Source organism: Hyperoodon ampullatus (genome assembly GCF_949752795.1).
Source record: "Hyperoodon ampullatus genome assembly, chromosome: 17".
In the NCBI taxonomy this organism is placed as follows: Eukaryota; Metazoa; Chordata; class Mammalia; order Artiodactyla; family Ziphiidae; genus Hyperoodon; species Hyperoodon ampullatus.
The window spans coordinates 59,845,841-59,871,711 of record NC_136930.1 but is presented as its reverse complement, the minus strand read 5'-3'; the positions used below and the strand labels follow the sequence as shown (position 1 = coordinate 59,871,711).

At 39.0% G+C, this 25,871-nt stretch overlaps 1 protein-coding gene across 1 annotated transcript in view; it reads right to left on the bottom strand.

The window, feature by feature from the left end:
• The window catches only part of COL14A1 (collagen type XIV alpha 1 chain), a gene marked incomplete at its 3' end in the record, with an annotated part of 211,445 nt that overhangs the window by 33,245 nt on the left and 152,329 nt on the right, over positions 1-25,871 (bottom strand). The window contains exons 36-41 of the mRNA XM_079722162.1: positions 25,093-25,146; positions 23,359-23,454; positions 22,133-22,186; positions 21,710-21,763; positions 9,447-9,500; positions 8,638-8,709 (exon numbers count right to left, since the gene is read on the bottom strand). Of these exons, the coding sequence (XP_079578288.1) occupies positions 8,638-8,709; positions 9,447-9,500; positions 21,710-21,763; positions 22,133-22,186; positions 23,359-23,454; positions 25,093-25,146 (384 nt within the window). The remainder of the gene's footprint in view (positions 1-8,637; positions 8,710-9,446; positions 9,501-21,709; positions 21,764-22,132; positions 22,187-23,358; positions 23,455-25,092; positions 25,147-25,871) is intronic.

Sequence of the window (25,871 nt, the reverse complement as noted above, 5' to 3'; positions counted from 1 at the left end):
TGGGTGTTAGCATCTGCGTTGTATATTGAGGGGTTCCTGGGTTGGGTGCATGAATATTTACAATTGTTATATCTTCTTCTTAAATTGATCTCTTGATCATTATGTAGTGTTCTTCTTTGTCTCTTGTAATAGTCTATATTTTAAAGTCTATTTTGTCTGATATAAGAATTGCTAATCCAGCTTTCTTTTGATTTCCATTTGCATGGAATATCTTTTTCCGTCCTTTCACTTTCAGTCTGTATGTGTCGCTAGGTCGGAAGTGGGTCTCTCGTAGACAGCATATATACAGGTCTCGTTTTTGTATCCATTCAGTGAGTCTGTGTCTTTTGGTTGGAGCATTTAATCCATTCACGTTTAAGGTAATTATTGATATGTATGTTCCTATTACCATTTTCTTAATTGTTTTGGGTTTGTCTTTGTAGGTCCTTTTCTTCTCTTGTGTTTCCCACTTAGAGAAGTTCCTTTAGCATTTGTTGTAGAGCTGGTTTGGTGGTGCTGAATTCTCTTAGCTTTTGTTTGTCTGTAAAGCTTTTGATTTCTCCATCGAATCTGAATGAGATCCTTGCCGGGTACAGTAATCTTGGTTGTAGGTTCTTCCCTTTCATCACTTTAAATATGTCATGCCACCCCCTTCTGGCTTGTAGAGTTTCTGCTGAGAAATCAGCTGTTAACCTTATGGGAGTTCCCTTGTATGTTATTTGTCATTTTTCCCTTTCTGCTTTCAATAATTTTTCATCTTTAATTTTTCCGTATTTGATTACTATGTGTCTCAGCATGTTTCTCCTTGGGTTTATGCTGCCTAGGACTCTCTGTGCTTCCTGGACTTGGATGGCTATTTCCTTTCCCACGTTAGGGAAGCTTTTGTCTATAATCTCTTCAAATATTTTCTTGGGCCCTTTCTCTCTCTCTCTTCTCCTTCTGGGACCCCTATAATATGAATGTTGGTGCGTTTGATGTTGTCCCAGAGGTCTCTTAGGCTGTCTTCATATCTTTTCATTCTTTTTTCTTTATTCTGTTCCACAGCAGTGAATTCCACCATTCTGTCTTCCAGGTCACTTATCCGTTCTTCTGCCTCAGTTATTCTGGTATTGATTCCTTCTAGTGTATTTTTCATTTCAGTTATTGTATTGTTCATCTCTGTTTGTTTTTCTTTAATTCTTCTAGGTCTTTGTTAAACATTTCTTGCATCTTCTCTATCTTTGCCTCCATTCTTTTTCCGAGGTCCTGGATCATCTTCACTCTCATTGTTCTGAATTCTTTTTCTGGATGGTTGCCTATCTCCATTTCATTTAGTTGTTTTTCTGGGGTTTTATCTTGTTCCTTCATTTGGTACATAGCCCTCTGCCTTTGCATCTTGTCTATCTTTCTGTGAATGTCCCTTCCCTTGCCTCTTGCATGTTTATTACACACACATACACACACGTAATGCACACTTTTTGCATTGCAATTCCTCTTATATCCCTCTCTTCTACTCCACCACCGAGGTGCTACCCTAACCATCTCACACCAGGGCATTTGCAACTTCCTTCTAGCTGGCTTCTCTAACTAAAATCCCTGCCTTCCTGTTCATCCTCTACACAACCACTAGTCTCATCCTCCTCAGATACTACCAGCATACAACTTAGAAAGCTCAGTGACTGTTGATTGATGGCAGCTCTTCCTCTATTCAAAAATCATTCAGTGATTCTTAGACATCCATGCGACAAAGTCAAAGTCCTCGAATTCTATGTCTCATTATTTAGCCCCATCTTCCCCACTTCCTACTCATCAAAATTACAACTTCTCATTCTCACAGACATGGTCTAGTCAGTGTATAAAAACATTTGAAATGTTAGAAAGGTATTAAGCGTATACCTTATAAATTAGGTATCAACAATAGGAATATTCTAATGCAATACTTAGTTCAAGTATCACCTATCTGACACTAAATTTTTTTTTGTAGTATACCGACAAGTCATTGCATGGATTTCTCTTTTCTCTGTGTAGACGGTAAGACCTCTAATACTGGGGACCATAACTTATATTACTTTATGTTTCCAGAACCACCTAGGCCATTTTTTGCATAAAAGAGTCACTCGAACATTCAACTAAGTCCAATATTAAATTTAAATATTTATTATAAATCTAGGACTGCTGCCTACTTCCTTTGCAAGCATTTGACGCAAAGCAAAAACAATAATCAGCAAACAAAAATAAGTAACTCTTATACATTTTTAATATATTAAGAAACTGTTTGTAAATACTAGTAGTTTAATACTCAAGCTGATTTTACCATGTTCCAAGCACTGTCCTCAGTGTATTAACTCATTTAACTCTTATAACAGCCCTATAAAATGAACTCATTTAATCCTTGTAAGATTCCTATGAGATAAATTTATTTACTCTTTATAACAACCCTATGAGATATTACTTCCATTTTACATATAAGGGAAGTGATGTACTGAGAAGACAAATAACTTGCCCAAGATCACACAATAAGAAAATGGAAAAGCTGGGACCTGAACCAAATCAGCTAAGCTCCAGAATCTGCACTCTCCCCAGTACACACTACTGCTGCCATGAAAGAGAACACTGCTCAACAAATTTGCTAGCCAGAATCGTTTTTTTCAGTGAAGATAATATTTTTCCTAATTAAATAATAATTTTAAAAGCAAACATGTATCTCCCAAACCTCACAGTAGTCATTCAGAATTAGATTTTTGTTTTGTTTTGTTTTGTTTGTTTTTTGGTTTTTCCGAGTGACTTATCATTTTGTTTGAGTCGTTTCTTATAATCTATTTTATCTTGAATATTTTTGTTTCTGAACCAATGTATTATTTGATATTTCCATTGCTAGCTATCATTTATTAAGTTGTCTTGTCTGAAATGCTTGAAACTTAGAAAAAGAAACTACAGGGACTTCCCTGGTGGTCCAGTGGTTAAGACTCCATGCTTCCATGGCAGGGGATGCAGGTTCTATCCCTGGTTGGGGAACTATGATCCTGCATGCCACGCTGCACAGCCAAAAAAAACAAAAGAAGAAGAAGAAAAAAGAAAAAGAAACTACAATGCAAACCTGAGTGATAAGGTAAATGGACAGCATCAGCTGTGGGCACCTTCTGGTATATAGGGATGGATGTATTTAACTGGGCCTGAAATTCCTCAAACTCAGCCTCACAATGCTTGTTACTAAGTAGCTGCAGGACATACCTAGGCAGTCTCCAAGAAAGGTCCATTTAGTTAATATATCTGAATGGCAAGACATTATTTTTTATTCCAACTTCTCTGACATTTTTTCTTTGATTTTTGCAAAGTAAAACAAAAACAAACTAAAAATTCCTGAGTGAGTTAAGGTTTATAACTCCATCAAAGTATGCTTTGAGGGAAAACACACATTCCCTGTACATGTAGACGAGAAAAAGTGGCACATTTTCCTTTAATTTCAGGAACACTTGAAATGTAAAGAAAAGAAAATACAGTAGCTACATTCATAGATTCACAGAATTTTAGTGCTGAAGGAAAGAAGAATGATCTCATGGTCCAAGCTCCAAATATTAGATGTCTGCTAACCAAAATCAAAACATACCTCATTTGGCTCTAAAAGTCTCCCACATCTGACTCCCAATCTATAAGAATAATCTTCTCATACTCACCTGAACATCAGCCTAACTGGAAGGCACTCATCCCTTCATTCTCTCTTTTAACAAACACTTATTAAGTACCCTCTATGCTACTGAGCTGGGGTCCAGGAATAAGAACATGAGTATGATAAAATTTCTGCCCTCATGGAACTCTCCTTTCGCGGAGAGATGGACATCAATAGTTGAAATGAAGTCTCTCAGCCTGAGGACATGAGGGTGGCCTCAAACAGGAAGTGCACAGTTTAAGAGACATAATAGCCGGAAGCTCACCAGGTGGAGAAAGCAACCCAGACAAATGGAAGAGCATCCCCAAAAGGCAAAAAAAAAAAAAAAGTGTGAAACAGGATGGCATATATTGGGGGAGCTTTAAATAATTTGGGGGTGCTTTAAATAATTTGGGGGTGACAACTCCAAGGGATGTTGTCATACCTCCAAGAGAAAGGATGATGCCAGATCAAGTCAGAGGGTAAAGTAAGGGCCCATCATCAAGGGCTACGTATACGTGGCTGAATATTTGGGGCCTATCCTCTGGTGACAGGGATCCACTGAGGAGATTGAAGCCAGGAAATGACACAACAGAAAGATCTGTACTAGAAAGATCTTTTGGGAACTGGAGAATGAACAGACCAGAGCTAGAGCAGAGGCAAGGGGCTTCTGCTTAATTCAGTTTAATTTCAAACCCTCTTCATTTCACGAGAAGCAATTAGAGCTTCTCATGACAGTCTTGGTGAGAAATGAAGAGGGTTTGAAATTAAAGTGTGGCAGTGGTGATGAAGCAAGAAAGAGAGGTGAAAAATATTAAAAGTACAACAGACAGGGTTGCCCTGTGTTTGCTTTATGTTTTATTACAATCCCCATCTAAAGGATGACATCTTCATGTCTTTGCAGGTGGAAATCACACCCATCTGTGAAAGATCCTATTAAAACACAGCCTCTTAGGTTGTTTCCAGCTCCGGGCTATTGTGAATAGAGCTGCAATGAACATTTTGGTACATGTCTCTTTTTGAATTATGGTTTTCTCAGGGTATATGCCTAGTAGTGGGATTGCTGGGTCATATGGTAGTTCTATTTTTAGTTTTTTAAGGAACCTCCATACTGTTCTCCATAGTGGCTGTACCAATTCACATTCCCACCAGCAGTGCAAGAGTGTTCCCTTTTCTCCACACCCTCTCCAGCATTTATTGTTTCTAGATTTCTTGATGATGGCCATTCTGACTGGTGTGAGATGATATCTCATTGTAGTTTTGATTTGCATTTCTCTAATGATTATCGGATGAATGGATAAAGAAGATGTGGCACATATATACAATGGAATATTACTCAGCCATAAAAAGAAACGAAACTGAGCTATTTGTAATGAGGTGGATAGACCTAGAGTCTGTCATACAGAGTGAAGTAAGTCAGAAAGGGAAAGACAAATACTGTATGCTAACACATATATATGGAATTAAAAAAAAAATGTCATGAAGAACCTAGGGGTAAAACGGGAATAAAGACACAGATCTACTTGAGAATGGACTTGAGGATATGGGGAGGGGGAAGGGTAAGCTGTGACAAAGCGAAAGAGAGGCATGGACATATATACACTACCAAACGTAAGGTAGATAGATAGTGGGAAGCAGCCGCAGAGCACAGGGAGATCAGCTCGGTGCTTTGTGACCGCCTGGAGGGGTGGGATGGGGAGGGTGGGAGGGAGGGAGATGCATGAGGGAAGGGATGTGGGAACAGATGTATATGTATGACTGATTCACTTTGTTATAAAGCAGAAACTAAAAAACAAAAAAAAACAAACAAAATAAAAACACAGCCTCTTTCAGGAGCTGTTCCCCTCACACCCTCAACTGAGGGCACGGGGTTATCTCCCTCTGTATGTCTGTCTCTGACTGTCTGTCTCCCTCAATGGAACTTTCCTTGTCTTTCTTTTAAGGCATTTCTCACTGTCTGACTTTTATTATACTTTCTTATATAAAACAAAAATCATCAATCTCTCTAGCTCTTCCATGAATGTGGAAAAATATCTTGGTCATCTTTTTTACCCCTCATGGACCCTTGTCCCTCATGTCTCTTGTACATATTGTAGCTACTCGGTAAATATTTTTAAATGAATTAATTGGAAAATTGACATTGCTTAAGTGATGTGGCTCACACAGCTAGTTAAGGTCATGTGAGGGCCACGTCTAGAACCTAAGTTTCCTGACTTCTAATGCAGTGCTCTTTAAATGATGGAGCACTAGACCTTTCTACCTATATTGATTTCAAGCTAAATGCGTGGTCCCTTCTTCCATGTGCTTCATTACTATATGTTCTCCTGCAAGGGGAGACACCATATTTTAGCTTATGCTTAAGCCTCAGGTAGGAATTATGACCGCAACAGCATTAATGCCCATTCTGTCCTGGGAAGTCAGCAGCTAAAAGCAGGGTTCATGAAAGCAAGCATTTTCCTGGCACCGACCATAGGAAACACACTGCTATTTTCAGTGGGGCGGTGTGTCTTTCTTGGTTTCTTTCCCTCCCGCCTTCCTAGACAGACATCCATGGGAAATCAATCAAGGCCTTTACACCATGACACTGAGCCTACTTTACTAGACACGCCAGTCTGGCAGCCAGCAGGCATATGGCTCCTCCCAGCCCAAAGCACAGGGAAAAGTCTGGGCTGGACAGTTCAGAGAACAACTGGCTTTTGAGAGAATACCCAGTACTGTCTCTGATATAAATGCCACCATCACTGGCCCTTTTCTGTTGATTTATAACATTAGAAGATAATATTATTAACAAGTATTTTATTTCCAGGAAAAAATGTATTGCTATTTTTCTATGCCCCATATTTAAAGTCTATTCTAGAGCTACAAAAGGCCAGATAGATAAGCAGGGTGAGGTCCTACTTACCTAATGTATTTCATGTCTCACTCTACTCCTCCCACACCCCACTATTCTCTCCCAAGTCCTCCTAGAGCCTGTTCTTTCCTATCACATTCCATCCCTCTACGGTTAGGATCAACCCAGCTTGGGTTAAGGGAAACTGCACAAATACATTTGTTTATTGTCTAACCAAGTTAAACCAGTGTTTTGGTTTTTTGTTTCACCTTAAGGTGCCTCAAAGTCTTTGCTATCCTAAAATTTGTCATGACTTTCTGAGAAACAGATTTAGTATACACTGTCTCTGAGACTCCTTTCCCAGAACCCCTTGCTCTCTGAGCCCTGCTGACATATTCTGGAACTCTTGTTCCCTGGAGTACATTTTGGGAAGTGGACTGAAGCCTGGTAGCAGAGATAATAGAAAAAGATGTGTGAGGATAAAGCAATCAAATTTTCTTCTGTGACCCATTAGCAATTTGATATGAAAAGAGGAGATCTAAAAGGGTTTTGCACCATGACAATGTAGCTATCTTCCATAAGTATATGGCTTTGTAAAATGACAACCAAGGAGAGCTTTATTTGAGTGTGAAAATTAGGATGTGTTTGCTAAAATCTGGAGGCATTTTTTATGTTCATGTCTTATGTGTGTTTGTGTACCTGCATATGTGTCATGTGAATCACAGCCTAGAATAGGACCCTGAGGGCAAAATCATTTTATTGAAATGAGTTTCAAGAATAAAGAGTGACTATCTGAGTAGCTAGAGGGAGAGAGTTTCTTTCTGAATGAGAACCAATGTTTCTGTTATGCCTTCTTCAGTGTGGTAGGCAGAAAAAGGCCCCTGAAGTGTTCATGCCCTAATCCCCAGAACCTGTGAATATATTACTTTATGTGGCAAAAGGACTTTGAAGTGTGATTTAGTTAGGATCTTGAAGTAATGTAGGGAGATTATCTAGGATTATCTGGGTGGCCCAAATGTAATCACATACATCATTCAAAGCAAAGAAACTTTCTGGGCTATGTTCGGGGGAAATATGATTATGGAAAAATGGTCAGAGAGATGCGACACTGCTGACTTCAAAGTGGGCCACAAACCAAGGATGGTGGGAAGTCTTTAGAAGCTAAAGAAGGTAAGGAAATAGATTCTCCCCTAGAACTTCCAGAAAGGAAAAGCTGACACCTTGATTTTAAAACCCAGTGAGACTATATCAGGCTTCTGACCTACAGAACTGTAGGATAATAAATTTTTGTTGTTTTAAGCCCCTGAGATTGTGGTAATTGTTATAGCAGGGAGTAGAAATCTACTTCATTAACCTCTCCTACCCTCACCCTTCAGATTTCACTGTTTCATGAATTCTTAGCACATCTACAATGTATATACATTGACACTTCTCAATTGCTTTAGTTTATGGATACAGATTTGGTACCTCGCAGATAATATCAGAAGGCTGACTAATAATTACACCCAGAAGGAACAATTTGCAAGTCGCAGAAGATGCCAAGTGTGCCTTTGGAGGCTGTAATTCAACAACCTTATTTTACAGACAAGGAAACAGGCCCAGATAAGCTCATCTGTTTCTCGCCCATCCTACCCCTACCCCCTCCACTGATCACATTTAAGCACCAACCTAAGAGGTTAGAAGCACAAAAATGGCAGGTAATTAGTTCCATTCACTGGGCCTTCATTTACACCACTATTCGCAAATGTGTGAGTGGGTGTTTTAATGGCAAATTCTGTCTTTCTCGCAGAAGTTAGAAAAGAAAAATCTCTTCCCATTTTCACTAATCCTTGACTTCCTCCAGCCTTGTATTTCTCACCCAGGAGACAGGCCTAATTAACAGATAGTATTGTACCCAATCCCTGTAAAGATGGCATTGAGTTCACTTAGCCAAATACAGAATAACAAACAATGGAAATATATATAAGCAGAAGCTTAGCTGCAGACTATTCCCCGTTGGGACCATTTGTCTTTAGCCATGATATATGCACAGTCTGATCTTAATCTTTATCCTAGGAGATTCTCTGTTTTCCTTATGGATTCCCACAGAATCCAGTCCTGAAAAAAACATTTTGACCAAAAAAGATGCTGTAAATTTAAACACATAAATAAACCAGAGGGATAACTGGGCAACCATCCTGACTGGCTACAGCCACATACTCACAGGTGGTCCAAGGGCGCCTTGGGGTCCCATGCTTCCTGTGATTCCTGGGACTCCAGGGGCTCCGGGAATGCCCTAATAGACAGGAATATGGAGCAAAGGTGAGGACTCACTCATTCTCATCGAAAACAGCTAGCTCTCAAGAAAGAGCAACAAACATGCACAGCTAACCTCACCTCCCCGCCCAACACCAAGTCTTCAGGATTCACTGCTCATTCCTGTTTCCAACTAACGTACCACTAAAGTAAGGAAGACAGTTTTGGAAAAGTCTCCACTCTGTCGGTTAGATGTAGTTCTTTCAAATTCAAGCCTTTTTTATATATAGTAGTGACATATACACACTACTATATAGAAAGTAGATAATCAACAAGGACCTACTGTAGAGCACAGGGAATGCTACTCAATACTCTGTAATGGTCTATATGGGAAAATAATCTAAAGAAGAGGGGATATATGTATACGTATAACTGATTCACTTTGCTGTACACCTGAAACTAACACAACATTGTAAATCAACTATACTCCAATAAAAATTTAAAAAGAAAAAATAATTCAAGTCTTATCTGTGTCTAATAAAAGTAAATCAATGCAGGTGATCTTATGGCAAAGTGGCTCAGAGGTAGAATAATCAAGCCACATGGATACATTATTTTTTAAGGCTGTTTTAGGAAGAGCTCTGTACCAAGGGATGAGTTGTTACACTATAGCAAAGATGGCCACCAAGGTGAAAGGTTTGGCAGAAGAAAATCTCTCAAAAGAGGTGAATTGCTTTAAAGCAGTACTACATCCCAGTAGTTCCTGGAAATACTTACAATTGGCCCTGGTGGTCCCGGAGGGCCAGAGGATCCATCCTTTCCAGGAAAGCCCTGGGGGAAGAAAAACATGGTGTGTCAACTATGCAGCTGCTTTACATGGCTTTCAGAAAAGGTGCATTTAATCCCATTTAATAACTGGGGGCAAGTCCTGTCATTTACTCTGGACTTCCAAGGATTCACTGCTTTTATACCCTTCATGGGAATTGTTCTTGGCAAAGATTTTTGTGCCTGTTGGCTCTATGAAATTGTCCTATGTAAGAATTTTAGGTGTAAGAGATACCACTTACAAACATAAACAGGAACTTGTTTCCAGAAAGTGTTTTTTATTAAAATAAGCATAACAAGTGAGAAGGGAGATCAATTCTGGTCACTAATGACCAGCCAAAAAGACAAATTAGTGTCTTTCTGGACCTAAGGCAGTTTGGGGCAGGGAATCCCTATCACAGGAATCTATATTACAAATTACAAGTATTACAATATCTGCAACTCTACAGCTCTTCAGGAGCTGCCTGGGGGCAAATCTGGGGGGATTTCCTGCTGTAATAATACAGTTTTGACTGCTGAGCAGGTTTACTGAATGTGTGTACATGTTTGCTTCCCATTCCATGATGGAAGAGTTTAAGGCAGAAAGCAAACGATGTTCTTTATAAAAGTATCTTCCTCAATTATTGAATGTGTGTATGTGCATGTTATTTTTATGTGAATGTTAAAAAAGAATAGAACAGCTGGAGTGACCTACTCTCAAAAGGTTGTAGGTCTTAATTGTGGGTGCTGGTCTTTCCAATGCAGTTAAAAACATGAGAGAGGATCTTCAATCTGAATTTTATAAAAAGTTTATAAAATTTTGTTCAAGACATTACTTTCTACTACATGGAGAAATGGACTTTTCATCTTGTGATTTGTCCCCTACTAGAATAACCCATTCTCATCTCAAGTCAACGCAAACCAACATCTCCTGGCTTCCTTGCTGCCTCTCCCAATTCCCTTTCTGAAATGTGTGCCACTTTTCCAGTGGGCTCTCTTTTCCATTTATCTGGCTCATGAAAATCCTTCTCCTTAGGGGTCCCCCTCCACACTCACATTATGTCTCCTTATGTCAAGGTATCAAATAAAAGAGAGTCAAGATGAGGCTGGATGAATGGAAATGGTGTGAGTTGGGAGAAAAGGAACAAAATGAAAGGTGGCATGAAGAGGGGGTAAAATAGGAAAAGCAATGGTCAGCAAGGCCCTTTCATCATGCTCTCAAGCTCGAATACTAGCAAGTCTTAAAACCAGCTAAGGCAGAGGATTCTAGAACCCACCAATCTTGATGGTTTTCCTTTTCTGCCTGGGCATATTATGAGGTAACATCTCCCAGCCTACTGTTCCAGCAATTCTGTTAGAGCCATGGGGCTGAGTTCTGCCCCGTGGAAAGGGGCCAATTCCACTTCTGGGTCATAAAAATTTCCTATGGGTAATCCTCCACTTTCTTTTCCCCTTCTTTAACAACTTTAGGGCCCACATGTGGAAGACCAAAGTGTCCCAAGATGGAAAGACCTTGAGTCCCTAAGTGACTGTGTGGATTAGAGACGAGCTCCACCCCACAGCCCCACTCCTCTACCTATTCTGTCGACAGCACTGGCTGTGACCAAACAATAGACCTTATTTCACTTCATTTAATTTATTGTTTTTAATTGCTTGAAACCACTGAGATTTTAGGGTCATTGTTATAATAGTTATCCTATACTAATATAAAGGCTAGTGGTTTTTTTCTCTACTACTTCTATTCATTCACTTTAGTTATTCATTCAAAAATATTATTAAGTCAGAAAGCTTCAGTGAGAGGCCCTGATACAGATTAAACTATACACACACATACATACACACACACACATACATCCTTCTTTGGATCTGCTAGCTAAACAACAAAAATTAATACTGACATAGGTTGAAAGAAGTTATTCTACATGGAGTTTAAATATAGCATATCCAGGAAGAGGGTGTAAAAAAATCAGAATATGTAAAAGAAAAACAGAACCTTAGAACTCCTCCAGCCCAACTCCCCCATATGGTCAGTGAGAAAACTTAGGAGGCCTTACCATTAAAAAAACTTTTTAAAATCTACTATTATTTTCTAGATGAAGTTCACATAAGAAAAAAAGGGACTCTGAGCACATAGTCAATACTTTAAGGAGACATTTTTCAAAGGACATCATTTGCTTCCTGCCTTAAAACTCTTCCAGCACTGCAGGGGAAGCAAACACACACTCGTGTGTAAGGCCACACATGACACACAGCCAACATCATGGCCCAGCAGTCAAAAGTGTAGCATTGCTGCAGGAAGCCCTCCCTGACTCTTTTCCAGGCTGTGTCCAGAGAGAAAAAAAATCTCAAGAACAAGCAAGGGCAATTTTATTCATAGAAGAAGGCAAGCCATGTCATACTTTCTGAAAAGAAAACTGCGTTATTCCAAGGAAGACCTGCAGGAAATAACACATTGACTCCCCTCCCCCAATCATGTTTACAAAGCAGTGATCTGAAGGAGTTTACAAAGCAACGATCTGTCAGTGTTCTCCTTCATCGTGGCCCTGGAAGGATGCTCTAGAGAATAGTTTTGAATTCACTTGATTTACAGACACCATGCGTGTATCAACTGGAAGGGAAGAGGATGAAATGTCATTCTTATATAGGAGCTAAATTTGGCCGAGAGGCTATTGCTTCTGTGTGATCAAATTAAAAGAAGAGACTACATGTTTGTTCACTCTGTGTTCTTCTACCGGAACCACATCCTCAGAAGCTGAGATTTCTTTTTTTTTTTTTTTTTTTTTGAGGGCAGAAATCATGTCTTATTCACCGTTCCATTCCTAATACCTCCCTAGCACATGGTTGGCACAAAATAGGTACTAATACAAAGTTAAATTTGAATAAAATTGAGGCACCTGGAAGAAGTGCTCTGGTTATCATGTTGAATAAATAAATATGAATTGCAGGTATAATTAGTCTGGAAAAGCATAGGCTGGGCTGAGGGGGTGGGGGGATGCCAATCTTATCCGTCTTTGCTCTTGAACCCTCCACAAGCCTGGAGGAAAGGGATCGGGAGTTATCTAGCTCAGAAGTTGAAATTTCATTTCAGTGACTATCTGAGGGGTGGTTTCCTAGAAGCAGACTGGGTTGTTGTGCCTTTGATTTATAGAGGGAGTGTTCTTGGGAGAAAGCTTTTAGGTATGAAGGAGGCAGGAGAGGGCAGGCAAAGAGATTAGGTTAGAATTGGATTTAGCTAAGACTGGCTTCAGTCTGACCCCATGGGGAGCTCTGGAGTGTGAGTTACACCTCAGAGTTGACCTACCACAAGGTTTTATATACCCACATCAGTTAGTCATTGACTGGAGCCAAGGTGGCAGTTCCAAGGGTAGTTCCCTGTAGAAGAGGTAACTGAGTTGTTAGCAGTCAAACCCACAGCAGCCGGGGGATGGAGTACACCTGCCAGGTAAAGGAGCTCTGACCGGGGCACCAGTAGCATCCATTCCAGTGCATTTTACTCTAGCTCTCTTGTTCATGGAATGTCATGAATGACTGCACATTTTTACATAAAACAGTTCAAGAATAAAGGCGTTCTTAAGGGTACTGTGAGTTTCCTGTTTCCCTGATTCCAAATTAAAATTTACTTGCTATACCTGGTTATAATTAAAAGGATGTTAGTCTCAATATTATTTTAGAAACATAATCAAAGCCCTTTTCCCCCCAAATCTCTTCCTAACCCTAAAAAAGTTCACAATTTCATCACATAGTTTTATTTTATAACTTTTGAATCACGCTTTAAATTTATCTTTGAAAGATTTTTTTTACTTGTAAGCCTCACATTTGTCACAGTACTGAAACATATTTGCAGAACTTCTATGTGCTGGGCATTTTGCTAGGTTTTGGGTAGACAATGATGAACAAGACAGTTTCTTTTCAAGGAGGTGATGGTTTTGAGAAAAGTCAACAATTGAAAGTAAATGACAATGAGCTATGATGATGGACTAGAAGATTCCATGGGAACATGCAGGAAGGGCACCTAATCCAGGTGTGGGGTTTCACAGGAGAGGTGGATTTTAAGTCAAGGGATCCAGGATGGTTGGGACACTGCATCACTCTCCCTGCTCAGGTACCACTGCAGCATCCACATTACAGCCCATCCTCACATGCCAGTCAGCTCTTTAGGCAGGGTTCTGGTCCCTTTCCTCACCTCTTCTCTCAGGGTGAGAGCATTGGCAGCAGCTTTTTATATCAAAGCAATAAACTTGGTGAAAAGAAAAACCATGTAAAATGTCTGCATTTTACATGGCAAAATAATTGGTAAATTCTAGCTTTGTGATTCAGCTTCACTTTAATCAAAGCCAGCTGAATGGTTTTCAGCCCTTAACAGCCAGAAATGGGTTTGCACTTCCCCAAACATTTCTAGATCTATAAATTATCCATTTCATATCAGGAAGCCAATCTCAGTACATGTGTGTTTGCAGATTAAGCACCCTCCTAAAAAACAGAAAACTTTAATTAAGCAATGAAGAATGAATATTAGGGGATACAAGATTAAACAATAAGCATAATGTGAGAATTCACTTAAACTGACACGTTTAATTTTTAAAGCACATAAAATCAGCCACTTACAAAGAGGGGTGTTTTATAACATGAGTAGCTCCAATCATTTTTCCTTTCTGAGATTCCCACCTCAAAATATTAATATGCACCAACAACCCCACATTAAAAATAATTTTTGCTATAAAAACTTGAAAGGCTTTTTATAATTTTTTTGAAAACATTTGTCTCTGAGCAACTTATGAAGTTATGGTTGGCTATGATTTACCAGCAAAAGGAAATCTATCCAAAATGTGTTTTCAAAAATCACTGATATTTGAATAAATACTAAATTTAACCATGGTTGAAGTTAGCAAAGTGTAATGTTTTACAGACATTTAACTAATTGATTAATTTTCATTTTTTCAGTTTTCTTTTCCATACACTAGAGCAAACACATATGCTTTTTTCAGGTGGCAAGCACTTTTTGTAGGCTCTTAAAAAGTTTGTAGTTTCAAGGTACTGTGTCTATGGCATCTAAAGGATGAAACAGATGTGCCCACAAAGTGTGTTGTAACTAAAGTCAGAAGCTAGAATATTTATGTTTATGTAGCTAACAGAAATAGCACTCAGAGCTAGTGACTCAGTTATGATATTCACCATCCATGCCTTCTTTGAAGCCTGCAAGGGTGGACCACGACACGAACCATAATTGGCAGTAACACAGCCAATTGTTAAGGTCCTTGAACAGACAACACACTCTCAGGTAGTAGAGTGGGATCTGTAAGCAGCTGGCATCTGATGAGTTTGTTGAAACGGAACAAACTCAAGCAATGAGGACTAAAGACACACTTGAAGAAACTCCATCTGCACAATTTCAACCCTGAGAGCAAAGGCAAGAGACCAGCGTGGCAGTCAGCCATAGGAAATAAGGCTTTACTTGCAACTAAGGATTAAGACCAACCACCAGATTAAGAGGCCAAGGGGTAAAAAGCCACAGACTCTGTAAACACTGGCCCAGGTTAGAGATCCAAGATAAATCCTGAGTGTGATACTATGTTGAGTCACACTGGGGAATTTTTAGTTTCTCACACACACGCACACACACACACGCACAGCACGGATGTGTGTATATATATGTTTATATAAACATATACATGTATTTTATATATGTACACAATACACTATTTTTTTAATGTACAAATATATATATTACATATATAAGTTAAATGTATATATAGAAATATAAACATGCGTATAGTTCTAGTAACCTGCAATGGTGACTTCAGTGAATTACAACAACAGCAATATTCTACCCAAGAAACTACTTTGACACACAAAGGGCTTAACATAATATACTATCCAGTGATTCTAAAACCTAGCTGATTATTAGAATCATTAAGCTTTTTTTGTGTGTGCGGTATGCGGGCCTCTCACTGTTGTGGCCTCTCCCGTTGCAGAGCACAGGCTCCGGACATGCAGGCTCAGTGGCCATGGCTCACGGGCCCAGCTGCTCCGCGGCATGTGGGATCTTCCCGGACCGGGGCACAAACCCGTGTCCCCTGCATTGGCAGGCGGACTCTCAACCACTGCGCCACCAGGGAAGCCCTCATTAAGCTTCTTTAAAACTATACATGCCTAAGTCATACCCAAGACCTTTTGTATCTGAATCGCTGAGGCAGAAGCTCAGGAATCTGCATATTTAAAAAAACAAAACAAAATACAGAACAACAATTTGGTCATTTAAGTTGTGGAACTGCTGGTTTACAAATATAAATATGTCTCACCTGACCCCAATGGACAGAGTTAGAACCAGAGTGCAAGACAGATAGCATTTGTACCTTATGCCCCAATAGAAGCATCTTTAAAGCCAGTAATAACATGATACTAATTCCCTAAGTAACAGTTCTCTCCTTGGATGGGCTACTATCCAAGTAAAAGTGAAAAGTAATCACAGAAACATATTCTTAGGTGTGAACAATCAATTTCTACTTCCTCAAGAAAGTAACCCAAACTGGGTTCCTTCTGCCCAAAAAAATGCTGGGTGAGATCTTCAGTGACGGAGTCCTTCTTGCTCATATTTTTACTGGAAGAGTTGCCCATATTAACAAAATCCCACTTTACCCTTTAACATAATTTTGTGGAAGGAAAGAGTGCAGTGTTGGAGCCTGAGAGTGGATTATAATCCTGGCTGCAATGCTTGCTTGCTGTGTGGCATTGTTTGAGTTACTTCAACTTTCTGAGCTTCAGATTTTTTGTCTATATAATGGGGTAACAGTGCCTAGCATTCGTGATTATTCTGAGGATTGGAGAACATAACATTTGTAAAGCACTGCACTTAGTCAAGAATCAATGACAGTGGCCGCTGCTCTTTTTATTAAAATAATCTGTCAAATACCAACTGCATATACTGCCATCACTGTGGTTGACTGGGAGAATGTTTTCCTGGGATTTTATAAAAACCTGTTTAGATCCATGAAAAGGAAAATCGTATTGTTCTCTCCACTAGCTTTGTGATGATTTTTACATTTCCTCTTCTGGAGGAAGGAAGATACTCAAGGGGATAATTATCATGAATCTTAGTATTTAACAAAACAGTCCTTAGATGAATCTCTCATCACAGCTTGACATTTATGATAGGAATTAAATCCAGATCGTTGACTCAAGTTCAAATTTTCAAGTATATTTTAAGTCCAACTTGCTTTGATGAAGTGGGACATTCATCACAAGTATGGCCTTTGTTTACATCAAACCCACATAAAAAGGAAGCATGTTCCAAGCGTTCTTTCAATGTGGACTCCAAGAAAATTAAACAACAAGCCACTTGCTTTTTCTTTAGACTTTTTTCATAGTTCATTAAAATCTTCTAAGGTGCCTTAATAATGTTAAGGACAGGCATTATAAAATATTGCACTGTCCTGACTCATTAGGTCTACACTGAAAATAGTGAATACTTGTATCAGCTAAAATTGAAATTTTATATAGAAATTCTTTATATGAATTAATTCCCACAATAGCTCTATGGAGTCGAATATTATTTTTCCACTTCACCGATGAGGAAAGTGAGGCTTGGGCTTTTTAAGTAACTGGTTCAGTGTCATATGGCTAGGGTTCAAACTGAGGTCTGGCTAACTGTCCAAGTCTCTGATATTTACCACTGGACCATCCTGCTTCTCGTAACCACACAAGTTCAGCAGAATTCATACGTAGAACTTTTTAAACAGTATTTCACCTTTTATAGATGAAAAAGGAAGGCTGTGGTTATGGCATGAAGACAGGAGAGGCAGGGAGCAGTAACTTGGGGGGAAGGAAGCATTCCAATTTCAATTTACTTGGAATTTTAAAACTAACACCCTTGGTACAAAGGAGGAATTACTACCTTCCAGGTGCCATAACATATATCTCCTGGTCATTTTTATTTCTTGTCTCTGACTTTTTATAAAACCATAGTAAGAATTGGAAAATAAAAATAATTTTAAAACTTTCTATTTGGAATGCTTGACAGAAAGCTGGTGGTCTTGGATATGAGTGAGCCTCAGAACTAGAAAAGAGGTCATTTTTCCTTTCTTTTTCAGTTCTTTCTTACACTGCTTATACTTATCATCTATGTCTTGCCTGTTTTTCCTGGTTTCTCTAAGGACCACATGGGTGTCTAGGGTGGGGGATGAGAGATCCACCCTACATCAGAGGAACCCAAAGATCACAGGGTGAACCCTGGGGTCAGAGACACCAAGAAAAGAAGAGGAAGGAGGCAAAAAGGGAGATGCAAGATTGACAGTGGAAAAGAAAGATGAGACAAGGGTGCTGTTGGCTGCAATGACTCAGAATGGAAACTGATGCCTGAATACATTCGGCTGTTAAATCTGCACTTGCACTGTTGCTTTATATGGTGTGGTCCTGCATTGTGCTCTACTGGCTTCCCAGCAAGAGGCTGAGACTGGTTCAATGAAGAAGTCCAACTTTTGCTGGACTTGCTTATAGCCTGAGGCCCAGGATTGCCTCTACAAGTCAAAGATTCCCCTTGGGAAAAGCCAGAATAAGCTAGAAACATTAGAAAACATGTTTCCTGTTGAAAGAGGAGATGCTTAATCTTTATTTTAGTCTCTGCTAAACTCTCCTTCCTTGTAGATTAAATGAATAAGTAACATTGGCACTGGCTCTGGGTAAGGGATGCTAACCTTTCCCTAAGCTAATAGTCAAGGTGATGGTTCTAGCTTTGGGCTATGAATTCTTAACAGTCTATAAGAAAAGACAAAGATTAAAAAGAAAGAATGACCAGTAAGGAATAGCCCCTCACTCCTACAGCACACCTCACTCACCTACTCTCTGCAACTCTCCAAGGAGCTAGAAGCACTGATTGGACATCACCTTGCATATTTATCCCAGCTTCCTCCTTCTTTTCCTTGAGTGGTCTTTACTCACTCAAGATCAGAGTAAATGAGGCACAGTAATGGGAAGTGATTTCAGGGCTTGGAGTAAAGAAAAGACAAAATAACCTTGTCTTCCTGATTCCCCAGACAGTTTTCTGGAATTAGTTTCTCAGGCATTTCAGCAGTAAGTTTCATCACCCAGTGTGTTTGTTCTCAGTCTGTTCTATGCCATGGTTGTTACTGTCATTATTATTACTTATTATTTATTATGATTATTACTACTATTATTATTATTTCCTTTCTGAATGCAACTTTGCCTTTTAGGATAGCCTAAGGCAGAGCAGGAATAATCTTAAGTGTTTGTCCTTAGCGCTCTTTCAGCAACACCCTCTCCCACAGCCTAACCAGAAAGAAGGAGCTCCATGTCTGAGATCTGTTCCTACCACTATGAAAGTTGGTCCTGGACCTCCAACTGTACAATCCTGCTAAATAACTGTCAAATTGTTTTAGACCCTTTACTTTCATTAAGACCCCAGATACTTGACTAAACAGATCAGAGCCTCCTAAATAACTCTGTTTTCACCCATCTTTCCTCCCAGCTTGACTGTCTCCGATGAAGACCCATTGGTTTTCCTGGCCCCAGGGAATAGTCATGGTCTTGATTCCACTTCCTCCTTCTATTTCTTCCCGGTAGATGATGTACAGATTGCCTCCTTTAGTTATTGGAAGTCTCTCCTGTTCTGGATATTTTCCTTCTGGAGGTAGTAATGAACAACTCTCTCTAGGCTGAACATAGAACATGGCACATAGTATGTACTCAATTAAGATATGTGCTCAACAAATATCTTATTAAATAAGATGTTAAGATATTGAAAAAATATTGGGTTGACCAAAAAGTTCATTCCCGAACAAAATTTTGGCCAACCCAATATATAAGTGGCCCCTTCCTCAAGCAGGGCGGTCCCTTCCTCACGCCACACAATTCTAGGAGGCACCACTATATTTTATTCTGTGTTTTTGGCACCCCTTCAAGTTGTACTCTGCAATAGTATTGCCCTCAAATATCTTTTCTAAAGCAATTGTCACAGGATTTGCACAATCTTTTTTTTAACATGGCCCTATAAAGAAAGAGTATCCTCTGGAAACCAGTTTTAAAAAGCAATTCCATTCCCATCCAAGAATTTTTCAAAATAGGGGTTAGAGACTCTTGAAAATTTTACCTCCAGATTGAGCGAGAGAGGGAAATAAAATCCATGTACAGATATATTAACATTTTATTGCACTCTAAGACTTTTTATCCTATAGAATAAAACATGTTTGGAAGAATGGCAAAATATTTGTAAAAAGTCTGTGTTGGTATATTGGTTTTATTCCAAACCCAAATGATCTAGACACTAATCCAATATGTTTGATTTGGGAGTTCCTTGCCAAGACTAGCCTCTACGCATGGATAAATAAAGTAAATTCACTGAACCAAATCTTTAGAATTGCTGTTTTCAGAGCTTCAGGAATCATGAAGGAATCTAGGTGTGTAACCACACAGGATTTTAGCCTAAGCCCTTTGCCAAAATATATAAATACTTTTAGACACTCCTTCCACATGTACAAGAACCTACAGAAATCTACCTTTTAGAGAATGCCTCTTTTAGATACCTTCACCTGGACATGCTTTACAAACTAATTCCATTTGATAGATAGAGACTAAACTGAGATTTTAAGCAAATGAAAGTTGGATGTGAAACCAAAAAAAAAAAAAAAAAAAAACCCAACATGGAAGGAATTTAAATTCACACACCTACACTCCTATAGAAAAAATGATTTCCTTATTCTTGAACAGTATAGCTAAAGGCAGCCTTGTTTGAGTAGAGAAGTGTGTCTTCCAGCCAATCATTTGCTAACCTAGTGGGTTAGTTGTCCCCGGAAATACCAGGGAATGTCACCAAATGTGTTGTCCTTTACTGGATTGGATCTAAGTGGTGGACACTGTATATAATTCAGTCTTGAGAGAAACTGTGCAGCTGACCACATGTCTACATCAGTGTCCTTTTAAGGAAGACCAGCCTCTCTCCCTTGCTGAACATGTAATGACTTCCTATTGCCTTCCTGTTAAAGTTCAAAATCCTTGGTCTGAAAAAAGAATAGATGGTGTAAGTGAGTTTGCTTTTACCACTTCAGTTTCATCTCTTGACAGTCTCTCCACACCTGTGTCCTGTGTGCACACACGTGTACACTCGTGCACACACACACACACACACATTGCAGTCTAATCTCCAGCCATATGGAACTAGGTTCAGTAATGAAAATTCCCCACCTTCTCTTCAACTCCACTCTTTTTTTTTTTTCTTTTTTTTTTGCGGTACGCAAGCCTCTCACTGTTGTGGCCTCTCCCGTTGCGGGGCACAGGCTCTGGATGCGCAGGCTCAGCGGCCATGGATCACGGGCCCAGCCACTCCACGGCATGCGGGATCTTCCTGGACCAGGGAACGAACCCATGTCCCCTGCATGGGCAGGTGGACTCTCAACCACTGCACCACCAAGGAAGCCCAACTCCAGTCCTTTATATGCCATATATGCTGTCCTCTCTACTTGCAATAGCTTTCCTTTCCTCATGTATCTGGCTAATTTCTATCTCTCAGTTGAAATCCAGTCTCTATGGTGCCCCCTCTGGGAAGCTTTCCCTCACCCTCCAAGTCTGGCTTAGTTATCTATTCTTTGTGCTCCCACAGGGCTCTGTCAATACTCCCATTATAGCATATGTTTCTTATTTGGTTCTATTTCCCCCCAAAAGCTATAAACTCTTTGAGGACAAGAACCTCAAACCTGGCTCAGTGAAGACATGTTGACTAAACAAACTCTAGCTGTTAACTCATCCCTCAACCATCCTTATGCTTCCTTTTATTGCTGTCCACTTGAACAGGTTCCAGGAATTGATAATTGATGCATATTAAATAAATGGAGAATATTACAGAGAGTCATAATAATTAAATTCCAATTCATATGATTCTTGATTTCCTTTAGGTTTGCTCCTTGAGAATTTGAAACAACTGGAAAATCTGTTAGACCAATGCACACTATTTATATTCAGGTTATGGGAACATTCAGAAAGAGGTGTGGTTAATTTGGGAAGGCTTGATGAAAGTTTCTAGGTTTTGAGGAAAGTTATAGACATGGAAGAATACCAGTTAAGGGAAACAGATGCAGGATCAGTAGAATGCAGATATATGGGAGGAAAAAATAAAGAAAACAAACCAAAAAACCACCTGGTTTGCCTTCCTTGCATAGAACTTGCCAACAGCAAGAGTGACTTGGTGAGAAATCTACTGTGCTAATGAGCAATCTTGGGCAAGTCCTTACCCTTTGGCCTGGTGAGCCATCACGTCCTGGTGAACCAACACCTCCTGGGATGCCCTAGATAGAGCAAGGACAGGAAAATGGTAGAGTTATCAAAACCAGTTACCCTCTCACCCAGCTTCCCTGAAATAAATCAAGGCCTCCAAACAAACCTGATAGCATAAAGGTGAGGCCTTCCTGACTGAGCATTCAGAACCCAGAAGTTATTCACCAGAAGGGAAAGAAGTGTCCCCCACCAGGGCTCACCCAGGGGAGCATCAGTAGGACCGTAAGAGGGGGCTGAAGTAAATGAATACACGCTAATTGTCCTCAGTGTAGAAACCACTCATTGCCAAGATCACAACTGACTTCAGAAGCTACAGTCTTCTTTCTTCTTGGCAAAGCTCTAGAGCTGAGAGCAATGGAATAAAAAAATAAAAATAATACCTGTGGGCCAGGAAGTCCAGTCTCTCCTTTCTCTCCTTTTTCACCTGGCATTCCCTGAACAACCAAAAGGACATGGAGTTAAGTTCACATAGGTAAATTGGTAAATTCTCAGTCTTTTCTTTTTCTCCACTGACTCTTTTAACATTTCCAACATTAAATTGCTTTCACACTAACATCCAAATACAGCGTATTTCACTTTTCACATAAGCTACACCACCTAGGTAAGCATGCCTACAGACCAGAACGTTTATATAGCAGAATAGTTTAAACACAGTGTATACAGTCTTATATGGCTAAGCTCATACTGTAAATATGTGAGGGGAGTCGAATATTTCAGTATTATTTATAGTTTAGATTTGAAAGCTTATATCTCTATATATTTTTGTTTTGTTTTGGCTAGAAATTTATAAGAATGGAAAAGCAAACACAGTACCTGACAAGTAGCAAGACCTCAATAAATAGTAGTAGTAATAGTGGTAGTAATTATACAAACTGGCATGTTAATGCTTTCTAAGATGTGAAAATAACTCTGGAAAAGAAGACTTCTTAGCTAGGGAGACACAATCATATGCACAGAAAGATTGCTAAAAATGTGCTTAAAAACATCATGCTTCAAATACTAATGACAGAGTTTGGTTTTTATTCCTTAAATCTAGATCCATCTAGTAAGATCACTGAAAATCATTGAGTGGGATTGAATTTGTTTTCATTGGTACAAACAACTTATACAAAGAAATGTGGCTGTAGAGTGTATACTGCCTATAATCTAAAACTCAGAGCTCCACACTTTGAGGTCTGTCGAGATAAAGATCATAATTAAATGGCTTTCATGAAGCTATTTCCACAATTACTACAAATGCAAAATGAATAACTTAAATTTGTATAACATTTGTCACTTTCTAGATTTTATCACACCCCCTAAGGACTTAGTCAAACAAGAAAAAGGGCCATACATGTCAAGCCCTGCTTTCTTTTCTATAGACAAATTATCTGTGGATATACCTACTCCCTAGGCACATATCTGTTTGTAAAAGACCCCCTTCATTGAACAAAGAATTGGCTAATGAATGAAGTCTCAATTATTACTTTCATTTCTCAGCTCTTATTTTTAGGGGTTGGAAGAGGCTGAGGATCATTACCAAGGCACAGAAGACAAAAGTTCATTCTATATAACTCATGGAGAAGTGATAACAATAAACCCATCTGAATGTTTACACACAACTCACAGGTATTCCTTGAATGGACAGACCACTTGGTCCTTGGGGTCCAGGAGGACCCTGAGGTCCTGGAGGGCCTGTTTCACCCCGAGGGCCATCAGGTCCCTGGAAGGCAAGAAGTCATCCCAAAGGTAAGTTAAACCCTCTGGTACCCAGAAATATCTGCTATCCAGATATTTCTACTTACGGCATTTATATTTATTTCATTAACTAATTTTTCCTAAGACGTAAAACACTCATAGGATAACAAGACACCAAGCCTCGGATGATCCACCTCCCAGGCAAAGTGTCATCAGTAAACCAAAAGAGTGAACACACAGTAGTTGCTGCGACTTCATTTATTTATTTTTGCTTACATAAATAGGAACATTGTGCCAATTATGTGAGTAACTAGATGCCCACACTCCACAACAAATCCAAAAGATATAAGTGATACAAGACCACCCTCTTGGTTTGTGAAGGTTCACACCATCCAGCCAAACTATAGTCTCTCTCCCTTCACTACTGTGAACTATCTATCTCTGGGGCACTCCTCTGTGTTTACTGAAGACATTGCCTCCCTTGTAGTATATAAGAGATGGAGCCAAGACATCAAGTATCTGCCTGAGAAAATGTGTCACAATCTCAAAAAATAAAACAAAACAGAAAAAAGAAGATATCTTATGGTCTGAGTTTTGAGCTGCATAGTACCTGATTAATTATCTTCAGCCTTCTTTCATTGACTTCTCCCCTGTAAGCCTGCCCCCACCCTCCTCATTCACTCTTATCTTGCTCTACTTGTTTCCAATTTTCTAGTAAAACAACATTGCAATGTTCTCTTCTCCATGAATAAATACTATGCAAATTTAATAAGTCACCATATTGAAGCAGTAAGTCAAGCAAGATGGTTGGAGCGATGATTCGGAGCAACATGGTGAAAATGAGATAGTAAATTATAAAGGGCCTTGAATGTCATGCTAAGGAGGGTGAATTGTATTCTCAAGGCAATCACACATGACTGCTGGTTTTAAAAGTATGATATGATCCAGTATAACTTTAAAGAAATGAATCTGGGGGCAAATGTGAAGATTCAATCAAAAAATCAAGCCACTGGAGTCAGAAGAACAATCAGAAGATTTGCCAAAAGCCAGGTACAGGATGATGGGGCCTGAACTCAATTAGTGGCTGGGCTTCTGCCATCCCTTAGGGCATCTTTATGCAAAGTAGAAAAATGTATGCCTTGACATGGATTGGCACCAACTTGGTCCTCTTAGTTGGTGCCTTTGTACAGTGTACAACCTGAACCACCACATTTGGTGGCCTTGGGCAGTGAGAATGGAAAATAGAGCTGTGTGTCTGATTGTACAGTACACGGTGGGAGGGGAGAAGGAGGAGGCTAAAACCTGAGAAATTACCTGGAGGACTGCTGCCTAATTGTGATTCAGTGCTCCCTCAATACATCTTTTTTGAAGATAGAGGAAAAGAAGACTATATGAGCAGAAACTACCTAAGCAACTAAACCACTTGGAACACTGACACTCTATTTCTGACCCAGAAATCTTTCTTGTCACTTAAGTTACTAAATTTTTTTTTTGATGAAAAAACACAAGCTTTTAAGAAGAAGGGAAAAGTCTTCGACACAACTTTCATAAAAACATAAGGAGCTTTAAACTGCAAAGGGTAAATATTATTAAAAAATATTAAATATACTTAACTCCAAAATTATATTATGGCTAGTGATGTGAGAGGGAGAAAGAACATTACCTTGGGGCCCAGGTCACCTTGTTGGCCCTTTGGTCCTCGGAGTCCTGGACCACCCTGGCAAACAGATGTTAAGTATTAGCACAAAGACAAATCTGAAAGCAATATATTTCATTCATTTTACTTAATAATATGGATTATGTAATTCTCATTTTGTATAAAGCCCAACACATTGTGTAATGGTATATGTGCATCATGATCCTGAACGGGAAATCTACCCCCCAGATTCACCTTTTCCTGCTGATGATTACATAATTTGAGCAAACTTTCTAAACAAAATTCCTTTAAATTAAAAAAAAAAAAGCTACAGGATCTTTTAATTGAGTGTGTAAGAGTACAGCTATTAATGATGCAAATAATAAAAATATACTGTTAATCTAAAATTATGCATGTCCTATACCAAGACTTTGAGATTAAATTATTTAATTAAATTGTAAAAAGCATATAAAATAGTAACAATTTGTTTTCTTTATTTACACCATAAAACGCTAATTACATTAGTGTTTCTGAAACTTCAAGTATTTGCATTTTCCCCTCAAAATTTTTGTCATATTAATGCACTGCTTGTACTATTATTTAATAACATTTTCTTTATAGACATACATACATATGTACATACATAATAAATATGTATATATGTATATATGTGTATATGCATTCTTTGTAAACACATTCTTTGTATATGTGTACATACATATATGCAAATATACTCTGAATATTTTTTAATTGACTCATATTTCACTTAAATCTATTTTGAAAGCAAATATTATGTACTATAGTAC